The sequence below is a fragment of the Elgaria multicarinata genome, chromosome 1 (assembly GCF_023053635.1).
Source record: "Elgaria multicarinata webbii isolate HBS135686 ecotype San Diego chromosome 1, rElgMul1.1.pri, whole genome shotgun sequence".
NCBI lineage: Eukaryota > Metazoa > Chordata > Lepidosauria > Squamata > Anguidae > Elgaria > Elgaria multicarinata.
The window spans coordinates 93,123,032-93,148,133 of record NC_086171.1 but is presented as its reverse complement, the minus strand read 5'-3'; the positions used below and the strand labels follow the sequence as shown (position 1 = coordinate 93,148,133).

The window sequence follows — 25,102 nt, the reverse complement described above, 5'->3', positions numbered from 1 at the left end:
CTGGATTTTTGTTCTCATTGTTTTTATTTGAATTGTTGTACTCTGCCTTGGTGACATTTGTGAAATTTTACCCTGATGTGAAGAATTCCCAAAATCTTTCCATTCTGTTCTCTCTCTCTCTCTCTCTCTCTCTCTCTCTCTTGCTCTCAATAAGGACCAAGCCACATTTGTTGTTCATGTGTATGCTAAATTCACATATAAAGCAGGGGATATTTTAACATCAAAAGAGTCACATAGGTGAGACCTAAATCCTCCACTTTATCTCCCTGTGCTCTGTTGCTTCAAGCACTTTTCTGCCGTCCTAGTTCATATGTGGCATTGGGATTAGGGAGGGGGAGGAATCTGAATGATAGAACTAATGAAAGGGCTGTGGAGGAGAGAAGAGAGTTCATTCCCCACCACCACCACCTGCATATCCCATTCAATGAAATAGAGTCCCACCCCTGCTTTATATATGATCAGGCCAGATGTGTGATTAAATAAATATAGCTGTCCCCATCACATACAGTATGGCCCTAAGTGAGTTCCCAATATTCCCCCTTCTCCTACGCAACCCACCCTTCTTCTTTTTTATATTTCACCTGGTCTGAACAGTGAGGCTTCCAGTAACATTATATCTAACTTGCCTGGTGTGTCGATGTATTCATGGAGACAGTGTCCATTTCCAGGCTTCAGTCCACCTCTGTCCGACACCAGGATGAATCTATTTTTCTGTGTTGTTCCTTGTAGGCCACCTTTAAGGGCTGGATGGACATCATGTATGCAGCTGTTGACTCCCGTGAGGTAATTTGGACATGAAAAGCTGTTTTCCCTGCCCTGCAACTAGGGATGTTGGAACAATCCAAAATGAACTGAAATGAGTCTGTATTTCTTGTAATGCGGTCCATGGATTTTGCACCAGCACAGTATCTGTGCGTCAGGCAAATTCCATGAACATGTGGCTTAAAATATATATATTCAAATTTACAGAAACAAATTTGTCAGCAAGAGTACAAGTTAGATGAAAAACATTATGTGATTCACAAATAAAAATTATGAAAAAAATTACGTAAATAGTTCCATAACATCCTGCAAATTTATTGATATAACTGTCTGAATGATAAAAAAAAGAATAAAAATTCATGAGTTTGTGAATGACAGACCTCAAAACTCCTCCCAATGTACGGAACTCATGCAGAACAGATTAAATACAACCTGAGCATTTTTACCTGCGAATCCGTTGTAGGAACAAACCGGTCTGGTCTGCAGGGGGAGAGGGCTTCACTACAAGACAGATTCTCTTCTCAACCTCTTCTCTGCCCTCCCAGGTAGAGGAACAACCTCAGTATGAAGTGAATATCTACATGTATATATATTTTGTTATCTTTATCATCTTCGGAGCTTTCTTCACTCTCAATCTTTTTATTGGTGTCATCATTGACAATTTCAACCAGCAGAAGAAAAAGATAAGTGTCTCTATTTTGTGTTTGTTTGCTTAGAGAATTTATACCCCACCTTTCAATCAGATGATTCTCAAGGTGGCTTACAAGCAGGCTGGTCCTCCCTTTTTTCCTGGGGGGCAGGTGTGCAGCCTCCTAGTGGCCTGTGGCCTCCTGGCCAGTGGCAGAGGCCAGGGTGTGCTTTCCCTTCAGCTCTGGAGTTGCAGGGCAAGTCTTGATTATATTTTTCCACCATCTACAAGCTAAGAATGCAGACATGCTACAGGGGAGTGTTGTTAGTGGGCACCTCTCACAGCATAAAAATGCACTTCAGGGCACAAGGTCCAAAGTGTTTGAGGTAGAAGTACATATGCTGTTTGGAAGTGGAACACAAATGGCTCTGAGTATTCGGTCAGCCTGCAACTGCATACTTCAGTATCTGGTGCATTGCTCAGCATCTGAGGGACCTCAGGACCAAGGGTCTGTTTATACAGTTTGGAAGCCCTAGGGTGTCTCTGAATCTGTGCTGCATTGGTTATATGAAGCAGCCACTGATTTGGAGCCACCCTGGGACAAAGAGATGAAGATCTGCAGCAGAAAAGTCGGGGACTTACCGTGACAATTCCTACTTGAGTGTAATCAGTGCAGCTCTTCCACTGACGGACCTGACTCCGGCTCTGCTCCGGGGGCATTCCTGAGCAGAAGGCAAGCTCCTATTTGTTGCTGGAAGTCGTGGGAGGGACAGACCCAGCGAGCCTAATGGGTGCTGGAAAGCCTGTGCTACCTTCCCCAGTGGAGATTATTCGCCGCCATCCCGGAGGGGATCTACACAGCGTACTGAAGGCGTACGCAAGCACCTTCAGTGCGACCCGAAAGTGCGTGTGTAGATCCTGCTGGAAGAGGCAGAGAAAGAGGCGGAGGCAGCGGCAGCTGGGGAATCCGGCCGCGTCCTTGCCGCCGCCGCCGCCACCCACTTCCCCGCCGGCCTCATCCCAGCCATGGGGGTGGGGGCCGAGACCCCCTCCCGCCGCAGACCAGGCTCCTCCTTCCCTGCCCAGGCCAGCCCCAGCCCCAGCACGTCCTCCGGGCTGATCAGGAGGCCGGCGGGGAGGTGGGCAGCGGCGGCGGCGGCGGCAAGACGCCTCCTCCTCCACCTCTTCCTCTTCCTCTTCCAGGGCAGGATCTACACACGCGCTTTTGGGTCGCACTGAAGGCGCTTGCGTGCACCTTCAGTACGCTGTGTAGATCCCCTCTGCACCAACGATACCACGAGGTTTGGTGCCAATTCACAGAAACAGTTTTTGAGACAGAAGCCCACCTTGTTTTGAGCACAGCACTCAGCCCCAGAACATATTCTGAATGAGAGGCTTTTCTGTAGGATGTGGGACACAATAATGGATATCCAGAGCAGAGGGTTTAAGTTGAGTCACGGTACATGGCTGCTTGGGAAACATACTCACTTTATAAAGAAGAAAAACTTATAAAATAGCAAAAAGCTCATAATAAAGAAAAATATAGTTTAATAAGCCTTTGTACACAGCTGTGTTCCCCATAAATGTACATGGTTTTCAAAAAATCTCTTCCTTTCAAGCAATTTCAAAAATAGAGGCAGCCCCAAACCATCTGAGCTGCTTGCTGCATCAAGGTAGGCTAGGTATGAGGGGAAGAAACGGAGTCTCTCTGAAAGAACAAACTTTGACTTCTGATGGTCTGTCTTTTAATAGACTGACCAATCCTGTTCTTGGAATTGGACCAATCAATGTCACATACACCAGACTGTGCAGCACCAGGCTTGTAACATCCAATTGAAGAAGATGATATTACTCTAAGATCTCTTTATGCAATACTGAGAACTTCAAGCTGAGAATTGTTAGGCTATTAACAAATGCTATGCCAAATATTTTGATTCTTCCATTTTCAGCATTTTGTGGCAGGGGCGGGGGCAAAACAAAAACTCTGGCAAAAGAGGCTGGAGTGGTGAGAATGTCGGATAACTCTCCTCTTGGAGAGAAGGACAGGATTTCTGTTTACCTTTTTAAGAGTAGGTGGTAGCTGATAGGAGTGTGCACTCTGCCCCGGAATTATCTGGTAACTGTGAACATCTGTGAAGTATTCGATCTTCGAGAGCAGAGATTGGCCACTTCTAAACCCATCAAATAATATCAGAGCAGAGACACGCCCAATCAGTGCTTCTAATGTCTCCAAAATTATTTGACTGTTTTGTGTGTGTGCATATGCGTGGTGTGTCTAATTGAAAACCTCCCAATAAGGAACATGGAGTGATGGGGTGGGGGAGTTTTGTTAATTGATATTATTGACATCTGTGGCTAACCAATTAGGATTTGCCACCATGCTCTCCATGACCATGTTCTGTTCTCCAATTGCAGTGTTTGGAGGAGGGAATTTTATCACAGTCCTTGATTCTATCCGCACATTGCTGTTCTTGGTCTTGTGGCATTCATTTTTGTCAAAGAGAGAGAGATTCTTTTATCTTTGCACACCTGGTGCAAAGTGAGATGGGGGCATTTGTTTGCAAAGTGAGATTTATAGAATCATAGAATAGCAGAGTTGGAAGGTGCCTACAAGGCCATCGAGTCCAACCCCCTGCTCAGAGGAGGAGAGGGGCCCTATCTTGACAGCCTCAGGTCTGCGCCCCGAGGCCCCGGGCTCCCAAATTGATGCTCCTTCCCAGCATCTGCACAACCAAGAAGAGGAGCGGAACAAGGCAGCCGGCTCTCCTCCCTCTGAGCTTGCTCTTGCTGCCCCGTTCCTCTACCCACATTTTTTATTTTTAATCTTTAGATGCAAACCTTCATATCTAAAGATTAAAAATAAAAAATGGAGGGGGGAGAGGAACGGGGCAGCCAGAGTGAACTCAGAGGGAGGAGAGCTGGCTGCCCTGTTCCTCCCCTTTCCCAGTGCTTGTCCCGGCAGCGGCAGCGGCCTCCCTTCTGCCCCATTCCTCTCCTCCCACCCCCCACCCCCATTTTTTTAAAAAAATATTTATTATTTTATTTGCATTGTGGAGCCTGGAGCTCCCTGTCTGCCCCTTCCAACACTCCCTTTAATTCCCCCCCCCTTTAAAAAGGCTCCACAAAGGCTCAGAGCCTGGCTTCAAACTAAAAAAGTCGGGGTAAGTTCCTGACTTTTTTAGTGCGGCGCTTTGGGGCTTTGCCCCTGGATCCCTTCGTCATGTAGATCACCTGCCACCACTCCGAAGCTACCCCGGTGTAAAGTGCCTGTGTAGACAAGCCCAGGGTGTGGGAGAGTAAGAGAGAAAGAGATCGATGAGATCTCGAGACTACTCTCTTTGCACACAGAGAGAGGAACCTGTTCCACCCCTAGAGTGTGCATGTGTGCCTGCCTGTTCTGTTAAAACTTTTTCCTCCAATGTGCCTGCCCTTCCCACCTTGCAGAGCTGGGTTGTGCTAATTATTATTATTATTATTATTATTATTATTATTATTATTATTATTATTATTATTATTTCCCCTTAACGGTTTGATATGCTGTAGTTCTCCTTCCTCAAAGTCGAGCCTTCCCAGCAGCACTTGGCTTCAAAGTTACAAACATCTTCTTCTTGTACTTGTATGTTTGTGTGTTTTAGGGTTATGCAGTGCACACAAGCAGTACACAATTAATAAACCACACTTTGATAACATTCCATCTTGAGGCATGGGAAACACTGGCACTGCTGTGCTGGTTCTGGCCATGGGGGGTGGGGGGTGGGGGGAGAGGGAGTGCAGGGCTGGTTGGTTGGTTGCACCTTTCTGCTTGGACTCATAGAAGTCAGCCACAGTGTGAAAGGGCTGCTGGGCTGGCATCATCAGTGAGTAAGCTTCTACACCTGAGTCAGGCAGGTTTTTTATTTCTCATTTAAACTATTACTCCTATTGGTTGGCTGGGTTAGGGTTAGGGTTAGTGCAGGGGGTGGTCCTCCTCCCGTGTAGCCTCCTACAGGGAAGCTGTTTTTGCCTTCTATGACTTGCTCCAATGTTCCCAACCTACAGTGGGGGAGGGGTGCCGCCACCGCCTCCTCCTGCAAGCCTCCTGTCCTCTCTGAGGATGGGCAAACTGTGTGCTGCTGTTGTGGCATTTATTAATACATTTACTTATTTATTATTGTGCTAAGCACTTTCCCGCTGCTTCATTTCCTTCTCCCCCACAAGAGGTGCCTGAGACAGGACATTTGAGTTCAGACTTTAAAAAATTCCCTATAAATTACTACATACAGGGATCTGCTCCAAAATTGGCATGCCTAAAGCCCTCTTTAAATGCCCACGGTGCTAATTTTCATGTGTTTATCTTTAAAATTGAGGGAACTGTGAGCATTTCTCTTAATTCCCATTGATGAGAATGTTACCTGAAAATGGAACAGTTCTTCGACGGGTAATTCAGTGAGGTGGAGAGAGGGACCCACTCTGGAAACTGAGGTGGAAAAACACCTGTTCAGAGCTCCAGAACAAATTTTGAGGTGGAGAAAACCCTCTGTGCACATCCCTAGAGGCTGAGGAGTCTTCCTTCCATTTCTCTATTTATTTATTCAGAAAGAGCAGTCAAGCAGCTCTTTCTGATCTCCTATGAGACCACATGATATTGCCGTCTCCTATAGTCATTCCGGAAGCACTCCAAGGATGCAGAAGCTTCTCTGCAAAGCAAGAGAAAATGGAGCTTTAAGACTTTGGAAAACCTCTGTTCTTCCTTGCAACAACACAAAGCAAGCAAGGAAAGTTTTTTTCTAAAGCTCCCAAAGTCCCATTTATTCTCCTTTGTAAAGACGTTTCTGTAACCTGGAAGTTTTTCCTGAATGTCTATAGGAAAGGGTGAGCTCACATAGTCTCATACAAGTACAAGAAGTACTTGTATGAGACTAGGAGAAGCCTGTCTGTAAAGGGTCTCATGATGGGGGCATTTTTCAAATAAACAACAACACCCAAAACTTCCTATTTATTTATTTATTTATTTATTTATTTATTTATTTATTACCTTCCTCTCCACTTGGATTGAGGCGGGGAACAACAGTGAATATTTTGAAACCCAGTCCCCTCCCTCCAAGAAGAAAATTATTCAAAATTCTCCCCTTCCCTATGAAAGAGGCAGAAAAAGTAATACTTCTTTCACAGAGAAGAAAAATAATCCCAAAAATAGAGGGACAGGATTCAGCATAGCACTACTATTAACTGAAGACTATACTACACATTATGATGATTCGTGGTTTGCCCTTACGTGTAGGATTTTTCTTTCACAGATAAATAGTGTGGAGGGGATGTGTGGATCTGGATGGTGTAGGGTGCCTTTAACCCTATGGCCCCCATTGCAATTCCCATCCAGATTAAGGGTCCCATGTTGGTTATTTACATGGGGGAAAGCTTCCTTTAGCTTCAGGATCAGGATCCTGTTATGGCATAGGGGAACTTTAACCCTTTGCCCCCCTCACAGTGGTCCCAATCCATATTAATTAGTTCCTGTTTAGCTTCAGAACCTATACCAATTGGGTTTGAAATATCCCAGTGGGTAACCAAGCCAAGTCCAAACAGGCAAACATCACCACAGACTCAAAAATAAATTGAAATGCATTGAACACTATATTTAAGATAATTACAAAAAATATTTTAGGGTAATTAACATAGTGATTACTTTAGCATAATTTGGAAACTTCTTGTGATTACATAATCAGTAGGAAAAGCGAATTCAACATAAATTTAAGATTAACCAAAAGGATTTCAGTTGACAAAGCTGGCACTACAAATGCAGTGAGCAAGATAGCAAATTGAGCTTCTAGCATTATTGTTTCAATTTTCCTGCGCTCAAATTGCATTTCAAAGCTAAACTGAAATATGCTAAATTGCTACCTTCCCCTTGACATCCTTCTGCTTGAATGTACAAAGCTAACCATTACTAAGTTCCTCTAGGCATGTGAAGAGTGGGCAACACATGGCCCATGTGCCCCACCATTGCTGTCCCCCCGCCACAGTTTCCCTTTAAACCAAGGTGGTTTGTTGGGAAGTGGAATCATGCTCCCAGAAGCTTCCTGTTCCCTGCACAAGGTAGCAAAATCGGAAGCATGGCAGTGGCAATTTCGGCAGGACTTGTGATGTATTGGAGTTCGTTTACCCCAGATCTGTGGAAGTTGCTCACCCCTGCTGTATAGCTACTTCACACCCTTATGGAGCAGTATAGAAGCATGAGGAAATCCCTGTAAATCTAAGCACAGGATATTAAAAACTGAGTCAGCATCATTAATCTAACTGGATGAAAATGCAGGGTGGAATTCAAAGCTTCTGCTGTTGACAGGATCTGATCTACAAAAGAAATCAAACACATCTACACTCAGGAGTCTGTTAATAATGGGTGGAGGAGTTTTGGAGTTCTAGAAGAGATGGAAGCAGAAAATTAAGTGTACAAAACTTTAGAAATCTAACCAATTACCCTAACTGAACTCCAGATGTTAAAAGGCAGGCTCTGTGTTCAAACTAAGCTCTGGAAGGTGAGGGCAGCCAGGCAAGGAGGGGCAGGTGGGAGGGATTGTGGAATCCTCGTTTGGGTCTTGGAGACCAATGTCTAATAATGGTAATTCTCTTCTTTACTTTGGAGGGAAGGACATCTTCATGACAGAGGAACAAAAGAAATACTACAATGCCATGAAGAAACTAGGCTCAAAAAAGCCAGTGAAGCCCATCCCTAGGCCCCAGGTATGCTATTTTCAAGGCCCAAGTCCACGGTCAGTGTTCATTGGAAGGACTTCTTCAGACATCTTGCCTCTATTCATATTCAAAGCGGCCGTCTAACCCTTTTCTTCACTAAATGGTGGCACCAATGGACAGGAGGGTTAGGTATAGCCTGAGCATAAAAAAGAAATTGAAATTCTGGCATTACAGCTCTGTGCAGACAGCCAAAACATGCAGAAACATTTGCATGGAGGGAAAGATCACAATCAAACATGCTTGCTCAAACCTGACCTCCATATATCTTGATTAGATTCTCTATACCCAAGCACATCATTGCATGTTCAGAGCCTACATATTAGGGGTGTGCACTCCGCCCCAAAAATCTGAAGCTCCAACGAAGCTCTGAGTTTTCGGAGCTGAAAGGGGATGATTACAAAACCATTAAATTGGAGCAGAGATGTGCTTCATTAGTGCTTTGTTCCGTTTTCGAATAACTGCTCCATTATAGCCTATGGGAATTAACAAAAATGCTCTATGTGAGGCTGCCCTTTAGACTGCTCCAGAAGCTGGAGCTAGTGCAGAATGCAGCAGCTTGGCTGTTGTCAGGAGCTGCCTCTTTTCAACATATAACTCCGTTTGTAGAGGGAGTTGCACAGGCTACCTATTGGCTACCAGGCCAGGTTTAAGGTTATGGTACTAGCGTACAAAGCCCTAAACAACTTGGAATCAGGATACCTGAGAGAGCACCTTCTCCCTTACCATCCTACCCGATCACTGAGGTGGTCAGAGGGCAAGCTCCTGGTGGCTCCACGTGGACCTATGGCCTGAGTGGGATCCACCAGGAGAAGAGCCTTAGTGGCCCCTTCTCTGTGGAACTCTCTGCCCCTGGAGGTCAGACAGGCGCTAACAGTGGGCTGCTTCCGGTGCCTCCTGAAAACCACTCTGTTTCGAGAAGTCTTCCTCAACTGACTAGCCACTGTTTTTCTGGTTCCTTTGTTTTTAAATTGAACAATTTTAATTTGCTTTTTTAGTCTTCTTTCTTTTACTGCTTATTCCTATGCTCTGGAATTTGTGCTAGATAATTGAGTAGTATATAAATATTGTAGATGATGATGATGATGATGATGATGGCAGGTGACTGCACAGGAGATAAGATTTCAGTACACTACAATAGGTTTTGTCTCTCCTCATTTCTAGAATATAAGCAAAATGTGTTTAATACAGGGGCCATTCATGGGTTTTTTTCCCTATGTTATCTTTACATCAACCTTGTGAGTTTGATTAGGCTGTGAGAGATGGTTACTTGACCAAGGTCACCCAGTGAGATTCATGTTTGGACAGGGGTTTGAACCCAGCTGTTCCAACACTCTCACCTATTCTACCACACAAGCACTTTTTAAAGCACACCACATAGCTTCAGAGATTATATTCCATGCCCACTTGATCATTCACGTATGGATTTTTCTCCACTTCTCTTCTTTTTTCTTCCCTTGTTTGTCTTTGTCAATATGTCCTGTTCCATTCCTGTGTTTCTCTTGGACACCCATGCATGCATTCCACATTATTAAAGAACAAATATCAAGGAATGATCTTTGACTTTGTGACCCAGCAAGCCTTTGATATAGTCATCATGATCCTCATATGTCTTAATATGGTGACGATGATGGTGGAAACAGATAACCAAAGCCAAACCAAGATAGACGTCCTCTTCCAAATCAACCTGATCTTCATTGTCGTCTTCACAGCGGAGTGCTTCCTCAAGATGATTGCCCTGCGGTATTACTTCTTCACCATTGGCTGGAATATCTTTGACTTTGTTGTGGTCATTCTTTCCATAATAGGTGAGAAAAGCATGAACGTGAAAAATTCAGCAGTAAACTTTCCACATTTCTCAAAAGTCTTAAGGGTGCAATCCTATGCCCCCTAGGCAGAGTCTGGGGGCTATAGGATATTTTAGATTTCTGGATCCGAGGTCAAAGACCGTGCTCTGACCCCAGGCTCCCTGTCCCCCTCACAGCCAGCATGGAAAGAACTGTGCCAGCTGCTGCTCAACAAGGGGCATAGATTTAACAATTTGGGGTGGGGGCATGGGGCTAAGCTTGGAAAAGGGGGGCTAGGCTTATTTGTTTACATTTATGTATATATTTCTATTTCTGGAAACCATCCTTCATCAACAATGGATCCTAGAGTGTTTGAATACATATATTTAAATAATAAGCACTCAACAAAAATATTACATTTTAATTATAGTAGTTTACACACTACCCCACCATCCATAGTCCTATACAATATACCAGTCTTCTTCCATGACCCAGTATATTCCATGACCCAGTACCATAATATCATATTCTCTCAAGACACTATTCCTGTACTTAGTCTGAAAATGTCTGACTAGTAATGCTTTTGAATTCATTAATCAAGATGTGCTGTATTAATTTAAGGACATTCTTTATAAGTAAATCCCAGTGAGTTCTTTAAGTAAACATGCATAAGTTTAGGTAGCTAGGAGCTTCATCCCACCAGCATTATACTCTGCTGTCATGGTGAAATGCATTCAAAGGACTCAGATGATGGTCACCTTATAGTCTGCTTTCAGGGCGAAGGACTAAGATGACATATACCATGTCCAACTGGTATTGTGGTTCTCCCCCCAACCCCAGCAGCATATTTTGGTGCACGGAAAGTCCGGTTCTTAGAATCATAGAATCATAGAATAGCAGAGTTGGTAGGGGCCTACAAGGCCATCAAGTCCAACCCCCTGCTCAATGCAGGAATCCACCCTAAAGCATCCCTTCAAGAGCTGCCCCTTGAAGGCCTCTACTGTGGGAGAGCCCACAACCTCACCAGGCAACTGATTCCATTGTCATACTGCTCTAACAGTCAGGAAGTTTTTCCTGATGTCCAGCTGGAATCTGGCTTCCTTTAACTTGAGCCCGTTATTCCGTGTCCTGCACTTTGGGAGGATCGAGAAGAGATCCTGGCCCTCCTCTGTGTGACAACCTTTTAAGTATTTGAAGAGTGCTATCATGTCTCCCCTCAATCTTCTCTTCTCCAGGCTAAACATGCTCAGTTTTTTCAGTCTCTCTTCATAGGGCTTTGTTTCCAGACCCCTGATCATCCTGGTTGCCCTCCTCTGAACACGCTCCAGCTGGTCTGCATCCTTCTTGAATTGTGGATCCCAGAACTGGACGCAATACTCTAGATGAGGCCTAACCAGGGCTGATTAGAGAGGAACCAGTATCTCACGCAATTTGGAAGCTATATTTCTATTAATGCAGCCCAAAATAGCATTTGCCTTTCTTGCAGCCATATCGCACAGTTGGCTCATATTCAGCTTGCGATCTACAACAGATCCAAGATCCTTCTCATTTGTAGTATTGCTGAGCCAAGTATCCCCCATCTTGTAACTGTGCCTTTGGTTTCTATTTCCTAAATGTAGAACTTGCCATTTATCCCTATTAAATTTCATTCTGTTGTTTTCAGCCCAGCACTCCAGCCTATCAAGATCACTTTGAAGTTTGTTTCTGTCTTCCAAGGTATTAGCTATCCCACCCAATTTTGTGTCATCTGCAAATTTGATCAGCGTTCCCTGCACCGCCTCATCCAAATCATTAATAAAAATGTTGAAGAGCACTGGGGCCAGGACTGAGCCCTGCGGTACCCTACTCGTTGCCTCTCCCCAGTTTGAGAAGGTTCCATTGATAAGTACTCTTTGAGTCCGATTCTGTAGCCAACTGTGAATCCACTTAATAGTTGTTCCATCTAGCCCACTTTTAGCTAGTTTGTTAATCAGAATATCATGGGGCACTTTGTCAAAAGTGTTGCTGAAGTCAAGATATATGACATCCACAGCATTCCCACAGTCCACAAGGGAGGTTACCTTATCAAAAAATGAGATCAAATTAGTCTGACAGGACTTGTTCCTGACAAATCCATGTTGGCTGCTAGTGATCACCGCATTGATTTCAAGGTGTTTACAGATTGACTTCTTTATAATCTGCTCCAGAATTTTCCTAGGGATGGATGTCAGGCTGACTGGTCTGTAGTTCCCAGGTTCCTCCTTTTTGCCTTTTTTGAAGATAGGGACATTAGCCCTCGTCCAGTCGTCCGGCACCTCACCCGTCTTCCATGATTTTGCAAAGATAATAGACAAAGGTTCTGAGAGTTCTTCTGCTAGCTCCTTCATTACTCTAGGATGCAGTTCATCGGGCCCTGGAGATTTAAACTCATTCAAGGAAATTAGGTGTTCTTTGACCATTTGTTTATCAATCTCAAATTGCAATCCTGCTCCCTCAACTTCTGCTTCCCTTTCTCCAGGGGGGTCATAGACCCACTTTTGGGAGAAGACTGAGGCAAAGTAGGAATTGAGCACTTCAGCCTTTTCTTTGTCATCTGTTATCAATTTGCCATCCTCATTAAGCAGTTGAACCACCATTTTTTCTCTGTCTTTTAATACTCATGTATCTGAAGAAAGCCTTTTTATTGCTTTTAGCATCCCTCGCTAATCTCAGCTCAATGAGATTGAGGTGAGTAATGCGTTCCGGTAATGCATTCAGACTTCAACATCTATTTTTATCTATCTCATTTTCACTACGATGTTCTGTGGGCGTGTTTTCAAGGGATGGTATCAGTGATGAAAGACAGGGTGTGCCTTCTCTCCAGTGGGTGTTTTTAAATCCTTTCCTTCTCCTCCTCCTGCTTCCTCCTAATCTTAATCCAAAACCATATTGTTCTCACTGTCCTTACCTGCAACTTTGTAAGTCACCCACCCACTTCAAGCCTAACATTGCAGAATCTTCCCATGACCTGCAAGTGGTGGGAAGGGCTTCCACAGGGTCCTAAAGCCCTGGCAGCTTCTTCCTCCCCTCCTGTTCTCTGTTTTCCATGGGGGATCCTGCATCTCCCCACCTTTTTGTTTTTATTTTTTTTAAATCCCAGTGGGGGGTTGAGCCCCTACCCCCCATAACTTATGCCCCTGCCTGTCCAAGGTCACAAAAGCAACTTCAGTGGGAAGGTGAAGGGGCATTCCCATGGGTGGGGAGGGGAAGGGACTGGGGAGGCCAGCTTATGAAGAATCCTTCAGCCTCTCCAGCCTCCTTTCCTCCCCCTCCCCAATGCCTCAGCTAGATGGGTGAAAAAGCCCATCTAACTGAAATGCAGAGCAGGAGGTGTGGCAAAGGCAACTATCACCTCTGCCATGCCTCCCACTCTGCACTGAATACTCATAAGCCTTCGAGTTTGGAAGCTTACAAGTATCAAGGGCAGATCCCCTAGGACTGCGCCCTAAATGCAGTAGTGCACACAATTGCAAATAGGGTAAAGACAGACAAAATAATTGTAGAGTAACAAGAGCAACCTGGGGAGGGGGGATCTACACTACTGCTTTTAAAGCGCTTTAAAGCGCTTTGAAAACGTTTTGAAACCTGTATATGCAGTGTGTCCTGGGCCCCAACAGTTGTCAAAACTGTTATAAAGTGCTTTAAAGCAGTAGTGTAGATCCCCCCCCCCCCCAGAAGCACCTTTCTCTCTCTCAAGGTGATTCTGTAGCTTTTCCATTTCAATGGAGAAAAGCCTGCAGGGGGTGGCATCCATTGGCTAGCGCCTATAACCTGGCCAACATACCTTCCCCACAATCTGTGGAACAGTTTAAAATATTCATGGATTTTTTTAAAAAAATATCTTTAAGCATGAACTGCTCTCAGCCAAAGACTTCATTGATAGACTCACTTTGTAAGCTCAACTGTCTGGCAGTTTGTGTGGAAGTTTTTATGTCATTTTCTTGCAGTTCTTATGTATTTTCTTTGTGCCCAGGGTATTTCCAAAATATATGGAAGCCACTACCTTATTTTTGGGTGGCTCTATTTCACTTTCAGACTGATAGGCACTCAACCACTTGAGTTCTCTATTAGGGGGATTGATATATTTTTATGTTTTGTAGAATGATAATGGAATTACAATAAACTGTTAATAATGGAACAGTTTATTGGAATCAGTTACCTAGGGAGACAATGGAATCAGTGACCTAGGGAGGTGGTGGGCTCTCCCACACTAGAGGCCTTCAAGAGGCAGCTGGACAAGCATCTGTCGGGGATGCTTTAGGGTGGATTCCTGCATTGAGTAGGGGGTTGGACTCGATGGCCTTGTAGGCCCCTTCCAACTCTGCTATTCTATGATTCTATGATTCTATATATTTTAAACTGCATCTCTTTGATGAGGGAGAAGAAACCTTAGAAAAAAATGACACTTTCCCAATTGTCTTTCAGGACTTGTCCTCTCGGACATCATTGAGAAATACTTTGTGTCACCCACCCTTTTCAGAGTCATCCGTCTGGCCAGAATTGGACGTGTTCTTCGGCTGATCCGGGGAGCCAAAGGCATCCGGACACTTCTCTTTGCTTTGATGATGTCCCTGCCAGCACTTTTCAACATTGGCCTCCTCCTCTTCCTAGTTATGTTCATTTATTCCATTTTTGGGATGTCAAACTTTGCTTATGTGAAGAAGGAATCTGGCATTGATGACATCTTCAACTTTGAGACTTTTGGCAACAGCATCATCTGTCTTTTCCAGATCACTACATCAGCTGGTTGGGATGGCTTACTGAATCCCATCCTGAACAGTGGTCCCCCAGACTGTGATCCTCATCTGGAGAACCCTGGAAGTGAGGTGAAAGGTGACTGTGGTAACCCTTCCATTGGCATCTGCTTTTTTTGCAGCTACATCATTGTCTCTTTCTTGATTGTGGTCAACATGTACATCGCCATCATCCTGGAGAACTTCAATGTAGCCACAGAGGAGAGCAGTGAGCCTCTGTGTGAAGATGACTTTGAAATGTTCTATGAGACATGGGAGAAGTTTGACCCTGATGCCACACAGTTCATTGCTTATAGCACACTGTCTGAATTTGTGGACACCTTGCAAGAGCCACTGCGAATTGCTAAACCCAACAAGATCAAATTGATCACCATGGACTTACCCATGGTTCCTGGGGATAAGATACATTGCTTGGACATCCTCTTTGCACTTACCAAAGAGGTGTTGGGAGATTCTGGGGAAATGGATGCCCTGAAGGAATCAATGGAGGAGAAATTTATGGCTGCCAATCCCTCAAAAGTGTCCTATGAACCCATTACAACAACGCTGAAGAGGAAGCATGAGGAAGTGTGTGCTATCAAAATCCAAAGAGCGTTCCGACGATATCTGTTGAGACGATCGATGAAACAGGCTTCTTACATGTACAAGCACAGCCAAGATGAAGACACATTGGCAGAAGGAGCCCCAGAGAAAGAAGGGTTGATTGCAAACAAAATGAATGCTATGTATGGGCCTTTAGACACACAGGTAGAAATTGAAATGTCTCCAGAAACATCTCCACCTCTTGACCATGAGACAATCACCAGTCCAGAGAATATGCATCATCCTGGCGAAACTAAAGAGAAGATGGAGGATCCTGGAAAAACAAGGGAAGATGATCCCAGTGGAACTAAAGAGTGTGAGACCACCAAACGTGGTGTAAAAGAGTCGTTTGTATAATGCAGAGCACTTTTGGCCAACAATTGATTGGTCCCTTGTTCCAAAAGACTCCTCTTATGTCTTTCTCATAAGAGCCCTTCCATATCTAGTGCCATTGTGAGCTAACTATGTTCTCTTACCAGATTTCAAGTACCCAGCTTGACATCTTAACTTTGGAAGCAGAGCCTCTTCTGTTTTCTAGTTTTTCAAATTCACCACAATGTACAAATGAATATTTATTTTCTCATGAGTTGAATGTGAACTATCTCTATTGCTGGTGAAAAGAAAAAGCATTTTAGTCTAGTTTTACTTCAGGTCTAAGTAGCCTGTTCCAGGGCAGTTCTGATTTTATTTCTTCTCCACTGGAGTTTTTAAGGAATACTACTACTACTAATAATAATAAATGTATTTCTTACCCGCCTCTCTGTTTGGATCGAGGCAGGGAACAACACTGTATCGGGACAAGTATTGTAAAAGAGGCACAATAGCAAGAAATGGCCAAAGACCCAAATCTTTGGAATTGCAGTGCAGTCACATTCAAGTTACATATGGAAATAGAAGATCAGTTTTAAGGAGCTTAACCGGTATTGTGAATACTCCACACTAAAAAAAAAATAGTGCCAAGAAGAATTTATTAACTCAATAAATTCCAGTAGTTGCATATTTTGTATAATTTGCTCTGCTAGCCATGAGCTTCAAATGGCAATGAAACCTTGCCTATGTATCACTGGAACTTGTGTGCAACAGGATGAGCATACCTGCACATGATTTCTGAGGTTTCATTAGCATTACAACACACTTACAATCCTTATTTGCAGCCTTAAGCACTAGAAACATGCTTGCTTTTTCAATGAAAGCAGGGGTTTTAAGGATGTGCTATTCAGTGCCCAAATCAAATTCTGCCTTTATGCAGAAATTGCATATGACGATTGAATGCAGAATACACGGAGCCCCAAATTTAACCACTGCTGTCGGTCAGACACACTTTGGGAAGTTATGAGAACATCTGCCTTCAGCAACTTTCTTTCTGCTTTTCTATCTGTCTTGACAACACTAATAGTGAAAATTGCTATCTCTGTTTGTTCACAGACATTAACAACGGGATAGGGCTCTCTGGTTGACTTTGTTATAAGTATTAATTTTATTTCCTAGTAACAGATACATTTTTTAGTTAGGAATCTTTCCAGCATCTGAAGACAAGGTGAATGGAACTGAATAATACTGAACTAATGGGACAATTTTGTGAAGAGAAATCTGTGATGTCTTAAAAACATGATTCAGCTTTTTCCTTTTAGGTATTTGAATGTGCTTGAAAGGTTTTTGTTAGAAATGGTTTAAAGTGCAATGAAGTCTTAACCATTTGTACACTATTATATACTTGTTTCTTTTTAAAAGAGTAAAAATAATATGCTAATCTGTTCTGTTCTCGGGGTACACAGTCAGTTTTGAAACTTTTCTGACTTAATTCTCAAACTCTACAGAACACCTAGGAATATAAGCTGTACTTTTTCTGTATTTGCCATGTTACTGCACATCTGTACAGCTGTAGTTTAGATTACGTTATGTGCGATATTCTACTTCCCCAGAGTCCAGAAATTACATGTGTGCTTCTCTCCCTACCCTTCCTATTGCTCCCCCCACCCCACCCCATGGACAGAGTTGCCATACAAGCCCAGACGCCACATAGTTAGTTCCAATGCACAATGAGAAAAGGACATCCCAGAGGAAAAGGTACATTTCCCATGATGGTGTATATGCCACAAAATCTGAAAGGCAAGAACCTGCTATCTGATTACTCCAACAGGAAATCCAGATAGGAAAGTTAATTGTTTCTCTGTGGAAGTAAGGTACTCTAGTGCAACTTGCATTAATTTCAGCTGCATTTGTGCACAAAGATGTTCCCAGCGATTTATGTTCTCATATATCTGGAATATGAAAGCCACACATGTAATATTAAAAAATGAATAAAAGAGGGCTCGTATTCCCAATCCCCTCTCAGTTTCCTGCATCCCCTATTTCTAACAAGAGACCATGGGTTTCCTTTCTCTGTCTGTCACATGCTACCTCTGAGGCAATCCTTACTTACTAGTGCTGGAAACAGAATATTGGGCAAGCTGGATGATTGGCCCAGACTGGTAGTTGTTTGAGCTTTGAAGATGCAGTTGCCACAAGCATTCTGTAGTTGCATGCTCAAAGAATTTGTGAAAAAGAAATAACTCTGTGCCTGCCTCTAGAGAAGGCTTCCCAAGCAATTACAATTAGAACTAGCAAGTGGCAGGACATAGAATCATAGAATCATAGAATAGCAGAGTTGGAAGGGGCCTACAAGGCCATCGAGTCCAACCCCCTGCTCAATGCAGGAATCCACCCTAAAGCATCCCCGACAGATGGTTGTCCAGCTGCCTCTTGAAGGCCTCTAGTGTGGGAGAGCCCACAACCTCCCTAGGTAACTGATTCCATTGTCGCACTGCTCTAACAGTCAGGAAGTTTTTCCTGATGTCCAGCTGGAATCTGGCTTCCTTTAACTTGAGCCCGTTATTCCGTGTCCTGCACTCTGGGAGGATCGAGAAGAGATCCTGGCCCTCCTCTGTGTGACAACCTTTCAAATATTTGAAGAGTGCTATCATGTCTCCCCTCAGCCTTCTCTTCTCCAGGCTCAACATGCCCAGTTCTTTCAGTCTCTCTTCATAGGGCTATGTTTCCAGACCCCTGATCATCCTGGTTGCCCTCTTCTGAACACGCTCCAGCTTGTCTGCGTCCTTCTTGAATTGTGGAGCTCAGAACTGGACGCAATACTCTAGATGAGGCCTAACCAGGGCCAAATAGAGAGGAACCAGTACCTCACGTGATTTGGAAGCTATACCTCTATTAATGCAGCTCAAAATAGCATTTGCCTTTCTTGCAGCCATATCGCACTGTTGGCTCATATTCAGCTTGCAATCTACAACAATTCCAAGATCCTTCTCGTTTGTAGTATTGCTGAGAAGGACCTTGGAAGGAGATCCTTCCCAGAGAAGGAAAATCCGAGGGCAATAGAAACTGAAGTTTAAATTCTCTATCATCCCTCTCTGCAGTACTGAGCTCAGGGGAACCCAATTCTGCTACTTTCCACTTACACAAACTAGCAGGTCCATGTTATGATATTGTGAAACCATCTCTTCACCTTACTCAGAGCATTTTTTCAAGTTTAAAAAAATGAATGGTTTAATTCAAGCATTGACAACTTGTGATCCTCCAGACAACAATTCTCATCAACCTCACTATTGGCTATGCTGGCTAAGGGCTGCTTGGAGTTGTAGGATAAAACATCTGAAGGGCCACAAGCTGCCCACCCCTGGTTTAACAATATAAAAAGAACGGTGCAGAGCAATCATTTAATCAAATAAACCTGCAATTTGCCTGAAATGTGAAAGGAAGTAGGGAAGAGTGAGGGAGGAAGCAGCAGCCAGGCACCTCTCCACCGTGCCTGGGCCCAGCTCCAGCTGAGAGCCCCCTCCCTCCTGCTACCAACTGTCTCTGGAGTGGCCACCAGTGAGGGAGGAAGCAGCAGCAGGCACCTCTCCACCGTGCCTGGGCCCAGCTCCAGCTCAGAACCCCCTCCCTCCTGCTACCAACTATCTCTGCAGAGGCCACCAGTGAGGGAGGAAGCAGCAGCCAGGCACCTCTCCACCGTGCCTGGGTCCAGCTCCAGCTCAGAGCCCCCTCCCTCCTGCTGTCACCTGTAACTGCTGAACTTTCCAACTAAGATTGTAGTGCCTGAATTTGCTTTCCTTTCCCCCCTCCTCCTCCTCCCTCCCAATCTCCTTTCCTTTTGTGTCATGTCTTTTAGATTGTAAGCCTGTGGGCAGGGACTGTCAAGAAATACTTTTGTAAGCCGCCATGAGAGCCTTTTTTGGCTGAATGGCGGCATAAAAATCCTTAAATAAATAAATAAATAAATAAATAAGAGGAGCATCAACATTAGATGGAACAGAGAGGAATCTGAACTTGCCCCAGCCCATGGCAGTGGGAATGGGGGTGTCCACAGACTGCCCAAGTCAGGAATGTATATGGAATCCTTATAGGATTCCCCTATGCCATATGGAAATCCTTATGGGATTATCCTTGCATTACCTGTTTAATAGGGGTGTGCACGGACTCCCCGCTCCACCCCGCGGGCCGATCTGAAAATTTCGGATCAGCCCACTCCGCTCCGCGCTGCTCCGCCCATAGTCCACTCCTCTTTGCCGCAGAGCTCCGGCTCCGAATCGGAGCTCCACAGTGGAGGGGAGTGGCGCCAGGTAAGGCCCCCCTCCCTCCTCTCCCTTACCTGCAGAGACCAAGGGGGAGGAAGGCCTTACCTGCGTCCGTCCGCGGTCCCTCGGCTTCTTCAATTGAGCCCGTGGCTCAACCAGGATGTCTGGGCCGCAAGTGCGGCCTAGACTTCCTGGTTGAGCCGCGGGCTCAATTGAAGAAGCCGAGGGACTGCGGACGGATGCAGGTAAGGGAGAGGGGGGGGTTACTGGGCCCTGCCGCTGTCGCCGCATGGGCGACAGTGGCAGGGCCCGGTAAACCCCACTTACCTTTCTGGCGGAGCTCCGGATCGAGGCAAAGGATCCGCCTTCACCTCGATCCTCTTTGTCACGCTCTGCCGGCCCCCCAATCCTCTTCGCCTCCGCCTTAAGGGTAGGCGAAGCCCCCTGCTCCACTCCTGCTTCTCCGGTTCGAGGAGAAGCAGAGCACATCCCTACTGTTTAATACCTGCCTGGGCTCCTCACCATTGCCCCCACACAGTTGGTTTGTAGACATCCAATGTAAGAGATCTCCCTTCAGAAAACTGTTTTTGTGGGATGCCTGGGTGGGTATTCCTGCTAGATTTGTCCCTGGGCTGGCCCAAGGCACTAAAACTGGGTCCTCAGTCCTGCTGAGGTTTGACTGAAGTCTTAATCCTTCCAAAGCCCCTCAAATCCAACAGTATCCATAATATACAATATGGTTCAAAGTTTAAAACCAAAGTTTAAAGTCTAAATCATATTCTGAATTATGGGTACTGTTGGATTTACTTGCAAAAATTTAGATTGATATTTATTTATTTATTTATTACATTTTTATACTGCCCAATAGCCGAAGCTCTCTGGGCGGTTCACAACATTCAATCTGAATGTATAAACTTTAGAAGAATATCAATATGAATTTTTGCAAGTAAATTCCAATAATAAAATGCACTTTGGAAATTTTGAAACCCCAATTTACTTGAATCATAGAGTTAGAAGGGGTATTTAGGCCACTGAGTCTAATCCCTGGTCAGTTCAGGAATCCAGTTTAAAACATCTGTGGCAGATGGCTGCCCAGTCTTTGCTTGAATCCCTCCAGCGATGTATGTCAGCTGGAGGGATTCAAGTATGTCAACAAGTATGTCAGCTTGTTATCACCAGAAATTGCTGGGTTTGTCTGGGAGAAAATTGTCTGTTCTGCATATGCCTTTGATGATGAGAAAAACACCCTGCTAATGTGGATATCCAGCTCGTTGTTCCAGTTTGTTTGTATTGATTTGTTATATTTATATCCTACCTTTTACTCCAAGGAACCCAAGGCAGTATGCATGATCTTCCTCCTGTCCATGTTATCTTTACAACAACCATGTGAGGTAGGTAAAGTTGAGAGCCAGTGACTGGCTCAAAATCACCAAATGAGCTTCATGACAAACAGGGACTTAAACCCTGGTCACTCAGATCCTAGTCCATCACCCTACTACATTGCCACCACACAGTTACCATAATATTTAAAGGCAATTCTGAAAACCAAAAATCACAATTCTTTAGGGGATTCTTTCAAGGTAGGTTGCTGGGTTGTTAGCCAAAATCCTATTGTTAGGGATGCTTCTCCTCATATGTCACAAACCTGGGGAGTTTCCAGCTGTCGGCTGCAAGATCTCAGTTCCATCTTCTCCCCAGGGCAGGACGCCATTCATTAAATGTATCATTTGAGACAGCATTTCCAATTGTGTTTACATGTAAACAGCTGTGGAAAGAGGTCTTCCCTATTTCAAATGGACTGAATTGCTTGTGCATATGTAACATCTGTGCTGAGGAAAAGCTTAACTGCATTAGACAGTGCAGTGTTTTCTTTGTACATTTCTTGAAATAAACTCTGTAAATGAACAAGTATGTACATTCAGAACCACATTTGTTAGCAGTGTTTCTCCCTTCCCCACTACTCCTGCCCTCCCCACTTGGTGCTTAAATTCTTACTTAAAAAAAAAAGAGGTGCTGGAGCTTAAACCCACCTGGAAGATACCTGCAGACGGTAGCCATGTTAGTCTGTTGCAGGAAAAAAAAAGATTCTTGCGGCACCTTAAAGCTCCACCACAGCAGCGTTGCAGCCCGCTGTCGACGTGGGCTGTGTGCCAGGGCCTCAGATGACATCGTCCGTGTCCTGCCCTGACCTCGCTCTCCCCCCCCCTTCCCCGTTAGTGCTGTTTTTTGGCGCAGGGAAAGTTTGGTTCTTCCGGTAAATCGAAAGAACAATGCTCTACCCTCAACGTGTATTTTCATCCATCATTTTCAATCTGTTGTTCTGTGGGCCTGTTTCCAAGGGGCTGTCTTGCTTAGCCTGACCATACTCACTAGAGAAGTCCCGACTCCTCAGGGAGAAGAAGGCCAACCGGAGCAACCGGAGTTGAGGGCCAGCTCACCGGTAAAACAGGGGCACCTGGCCCTGCAGTTGTGCTAGGTCTTCTTTTCCCAGTCGGCCCAGACTTCTTCCCCAGGGAATTGGAGGTCTCGCAAGACTTCTGCCGAGACTTCCGGTTTCCCGCGAGACTTCCCAGCCGAGATCTCGCGAGATTTAGAGTGCACTGAAGACCCGGCTGGCTTGGCTGCTTCTGTGCCACAGTAGCAGCAGCCATTGTGGTGGGAGCAGCAGGCAGGGCAGCGCAGCAGACAATGAAGACCAGCAGCACCAAGAAGGCAGGTGGCTGGGAGCGCAGCCATCCTCCACCCCATCTTCAGGGGTGGGAGTTGTCCAGCTCAGGTGACTGGGGCCTGGGCGTGGGTCAGCAGCGCGGCCATCCTATTTTTCCCCCTTCGCTTGGGAGCTGGAGGTGTGTGTTTCCGACTTTCCCTGCCTGTGGCCTCGTCGTGGTTTCTATCTATGGTGCCCTGAGGGGCTGCTACGAAGGCTAGATGGGGTGGGTGGGTGAGTGAGGGGACGGTGGGTGGGTTTTCCAGAGACGAGTCTTATGGAGTCTCCCCCTCCATAAATGCCTCCTCTCAATCTAACTGTCTCCCTTAAAAGTCTTCTCTATTGCCCTCCTTTTTCTCCTTCCCCCCTTTTTTCTCACCCCCATTTTCTGGCTGTTTCCTACCCTCATTTTCTCCTTCCCCCATTTTTTACTCACTCCCATTTTCTAGCTGCTTTATTCCCCCATTTTCTCCTTCCCCCTTTTTTTCTCACCCCCATATTCTAGGGCACATCGGAAGAAAGGTCTTAAAATTTGTACAGTAAATAAAAATCAATGTTAATTTCTGAAACTTTGAATGTCTCACTTGTTCTTTATTTCAGTGATTTTAATATTAAGATATCATGTAGAACACTTTTGTGTTAATTGTAAGGTGTAGAATTCGACATGTGACTGAGGCCACGCCCCCTTGGGGCCAGACGTGTTGAGCTGACCCGCCTTGGGGTGGGCATGTTGGGGTGGCCACACCCCCTTGAGGGCAGCCATATTGTCCTCTTTTTTGGTTTCAAAAATATGGTCACCCTACGAAAGTGTGTTCAAGGGACAGTATTGATAATGAAAGAGAGGGGCGTGCCTTTTCCCCAGTGGGTGCTTTTAAATTCAAATTCAAATCCTTTCCTCCTCCTGCTTCCTGGCTGCTGGGTTGAACAAAAGAATGGTCTATTGTATAACACATATAGAACTGACTTTTAATTGTGTGGTCACTCAGAAGCTTTCTTTTAAAAGTCTTAAAACAGCAAACTGGAAAGAAGTGCTCTGCAACCCCATGCTTACTTCCTCATCTGTCAGTTCCTCCTGCAAATTTCTCTGCATTCCCTTTGGTCTCGGCTGATGAACTGTCTACAATACTGCGCTCTTCGAAGCCTTCCACTTGTTCTCGTGATCCGATTCCTTCTCGCGTCTTTATTAATCTTATCCCTGCTATCCTCCCTTCCTTGCTTCATATTATTAATTTTTCTTTGTCCTCTGGTTCATTTCCTTCTGCTTTTAAACATGCTACAGTCTCTCCTATTCTCAAGAAATCTACTCTTGATGTGCTTTCTCTGTCTAACTACCGACCTGTCTCTTTGTTGCCTTTTGTTTCAAAGATCCTGGAGCGTGTGGTCTACTCTCGTTGTCTTGATTTTCTTTCTAGTAACTCTGCTCTGGATCCTTTTCAATCTGGATTCCGTCCTTTGCATTCCACTGAAACAGCCCTTACTAAGATTACCAATGATCTTCTTATTGCCAAGTCTAAAGGCCTTTATTCCGTTCTTATTCTCCTTGATCTTACTGCAGCCTTTGACACGGTTGATCACAATCTTCTTTTGGATTCCTTTCATGACCTCGGATTTTGTGGCTCCGTCTATAACTGGTTTGCCTCCTATCTAGCGGGTCGCTCTTTCAACGTGTTGGCTAATGGCAGCTCGTCTTCTTCTTTTCCCCTTTCAGTAGGGGTTCCGCAAGGCTCGGTGCTTGGCCCGTTGTTGTTTTCTTTATACATGTTGCCCTTGGGTAATCTTATTCAATCTCATGGCCTCCAATATCATCTGTATGCCGATGATAAACAATTATATCTTTCATCTCCGGATCTTTCTCCTGATGTTCACGATCGTATCTCGGCATGTCTTTCAGATATCTCAGCTTGGTTGCTTCATCGTCGTTTGAAACTTAATATGGCAAAGACTGAATTGCTTGTTTTTCCTCCTAAACCTTCTCCTTATCTCTCATTCTCTCTTACTGTCAATGATGTAACACTTACTCCAGTCAAGGAAGCTCGTAGTCTTGGCTTTATATTTGATTCCTCGCTCTCCTTTATTCCTCATATTGAGGCAGTAGCTAAATCCTGTCATTTTTTCCTGTATAATATTGCCAGGATTCGATCATTTTCTTCTGCCTAGTCTCTTCTGCCAAGACTCTTGTTCATGCATTGGTTATTTCTCGGTTGGACTACTGCAACCTTCTTCTCACTGGCCTTCCTTCTTCTCACATCAGTCCGTTGTTTTCTGTTCACCACTCTGCTGCTAAGATCATCTTCTTGGCTCGCCGCTCTGACCATGTTACTCCACTTCTGAAATCTCTTCATTGGCTTCCAATTCACTCCAGAATCCAATATAAACTTCTCCTGTTGACCTACAAAGCTTTTCACTGTCTAGCTCCTTCCTATCTTTCCTCTCTCATCTCACACTATTGCCCCGCTCGTGCTCTTCACTCCTCTAATGCCATGTTTCTCACCTGCCCAAGGGTCTCTACTTCCCTTGCTCGGCTTCATCCGTTTTCTTCCGCTGCCCCTTACGCCTGGAACGCT

At 44.8% G+C, this 25,102-nt stretch overlaps 1 protein-coding gene across 3 annotated transcripts in view; it reads left to right on the top strand.

Annotated features, from left to right (window-relative positions):
• SCN4A (sodium voltage-gated channel alpha subunit 4) overlaps positions 1–15,971 on the top strand; it is a 209,632-nt gene extending 193,661 nt beyond the window's left edge. For 2 of the 3 annotated variants that reach the window (XM_063132886.1, XM_063132895.1), the window contains 5 exons: positions 730–783; positions 1,308–1,445; positions 8,006–8,110; positions 9,657–9,927; positions 14,350–15,971. In XM_063132886.1, coding sequence (XP_062988956.1) covers positions 730–783; positions 1,308–1,445; positions 8,006–8,110; positions 9,657–9,927; positions 14,350–15,617 — 1,836 coding nt within the window. In that variant the 3' untranslated portion in view covers positions 15,618–15,971. Of the gene's footprint in view, positions 1–729; positions 784–1,307; positions 1,446–8,005; positions 8,111–9,656; positions 9,928–14,349 lie in introns of those variants that run through there. The other variant, XM_063132904.1, reaches the window with a different exon arrangement.
• Positions 15,972–25,102: the final 9,131 nt, after the last annotated feature.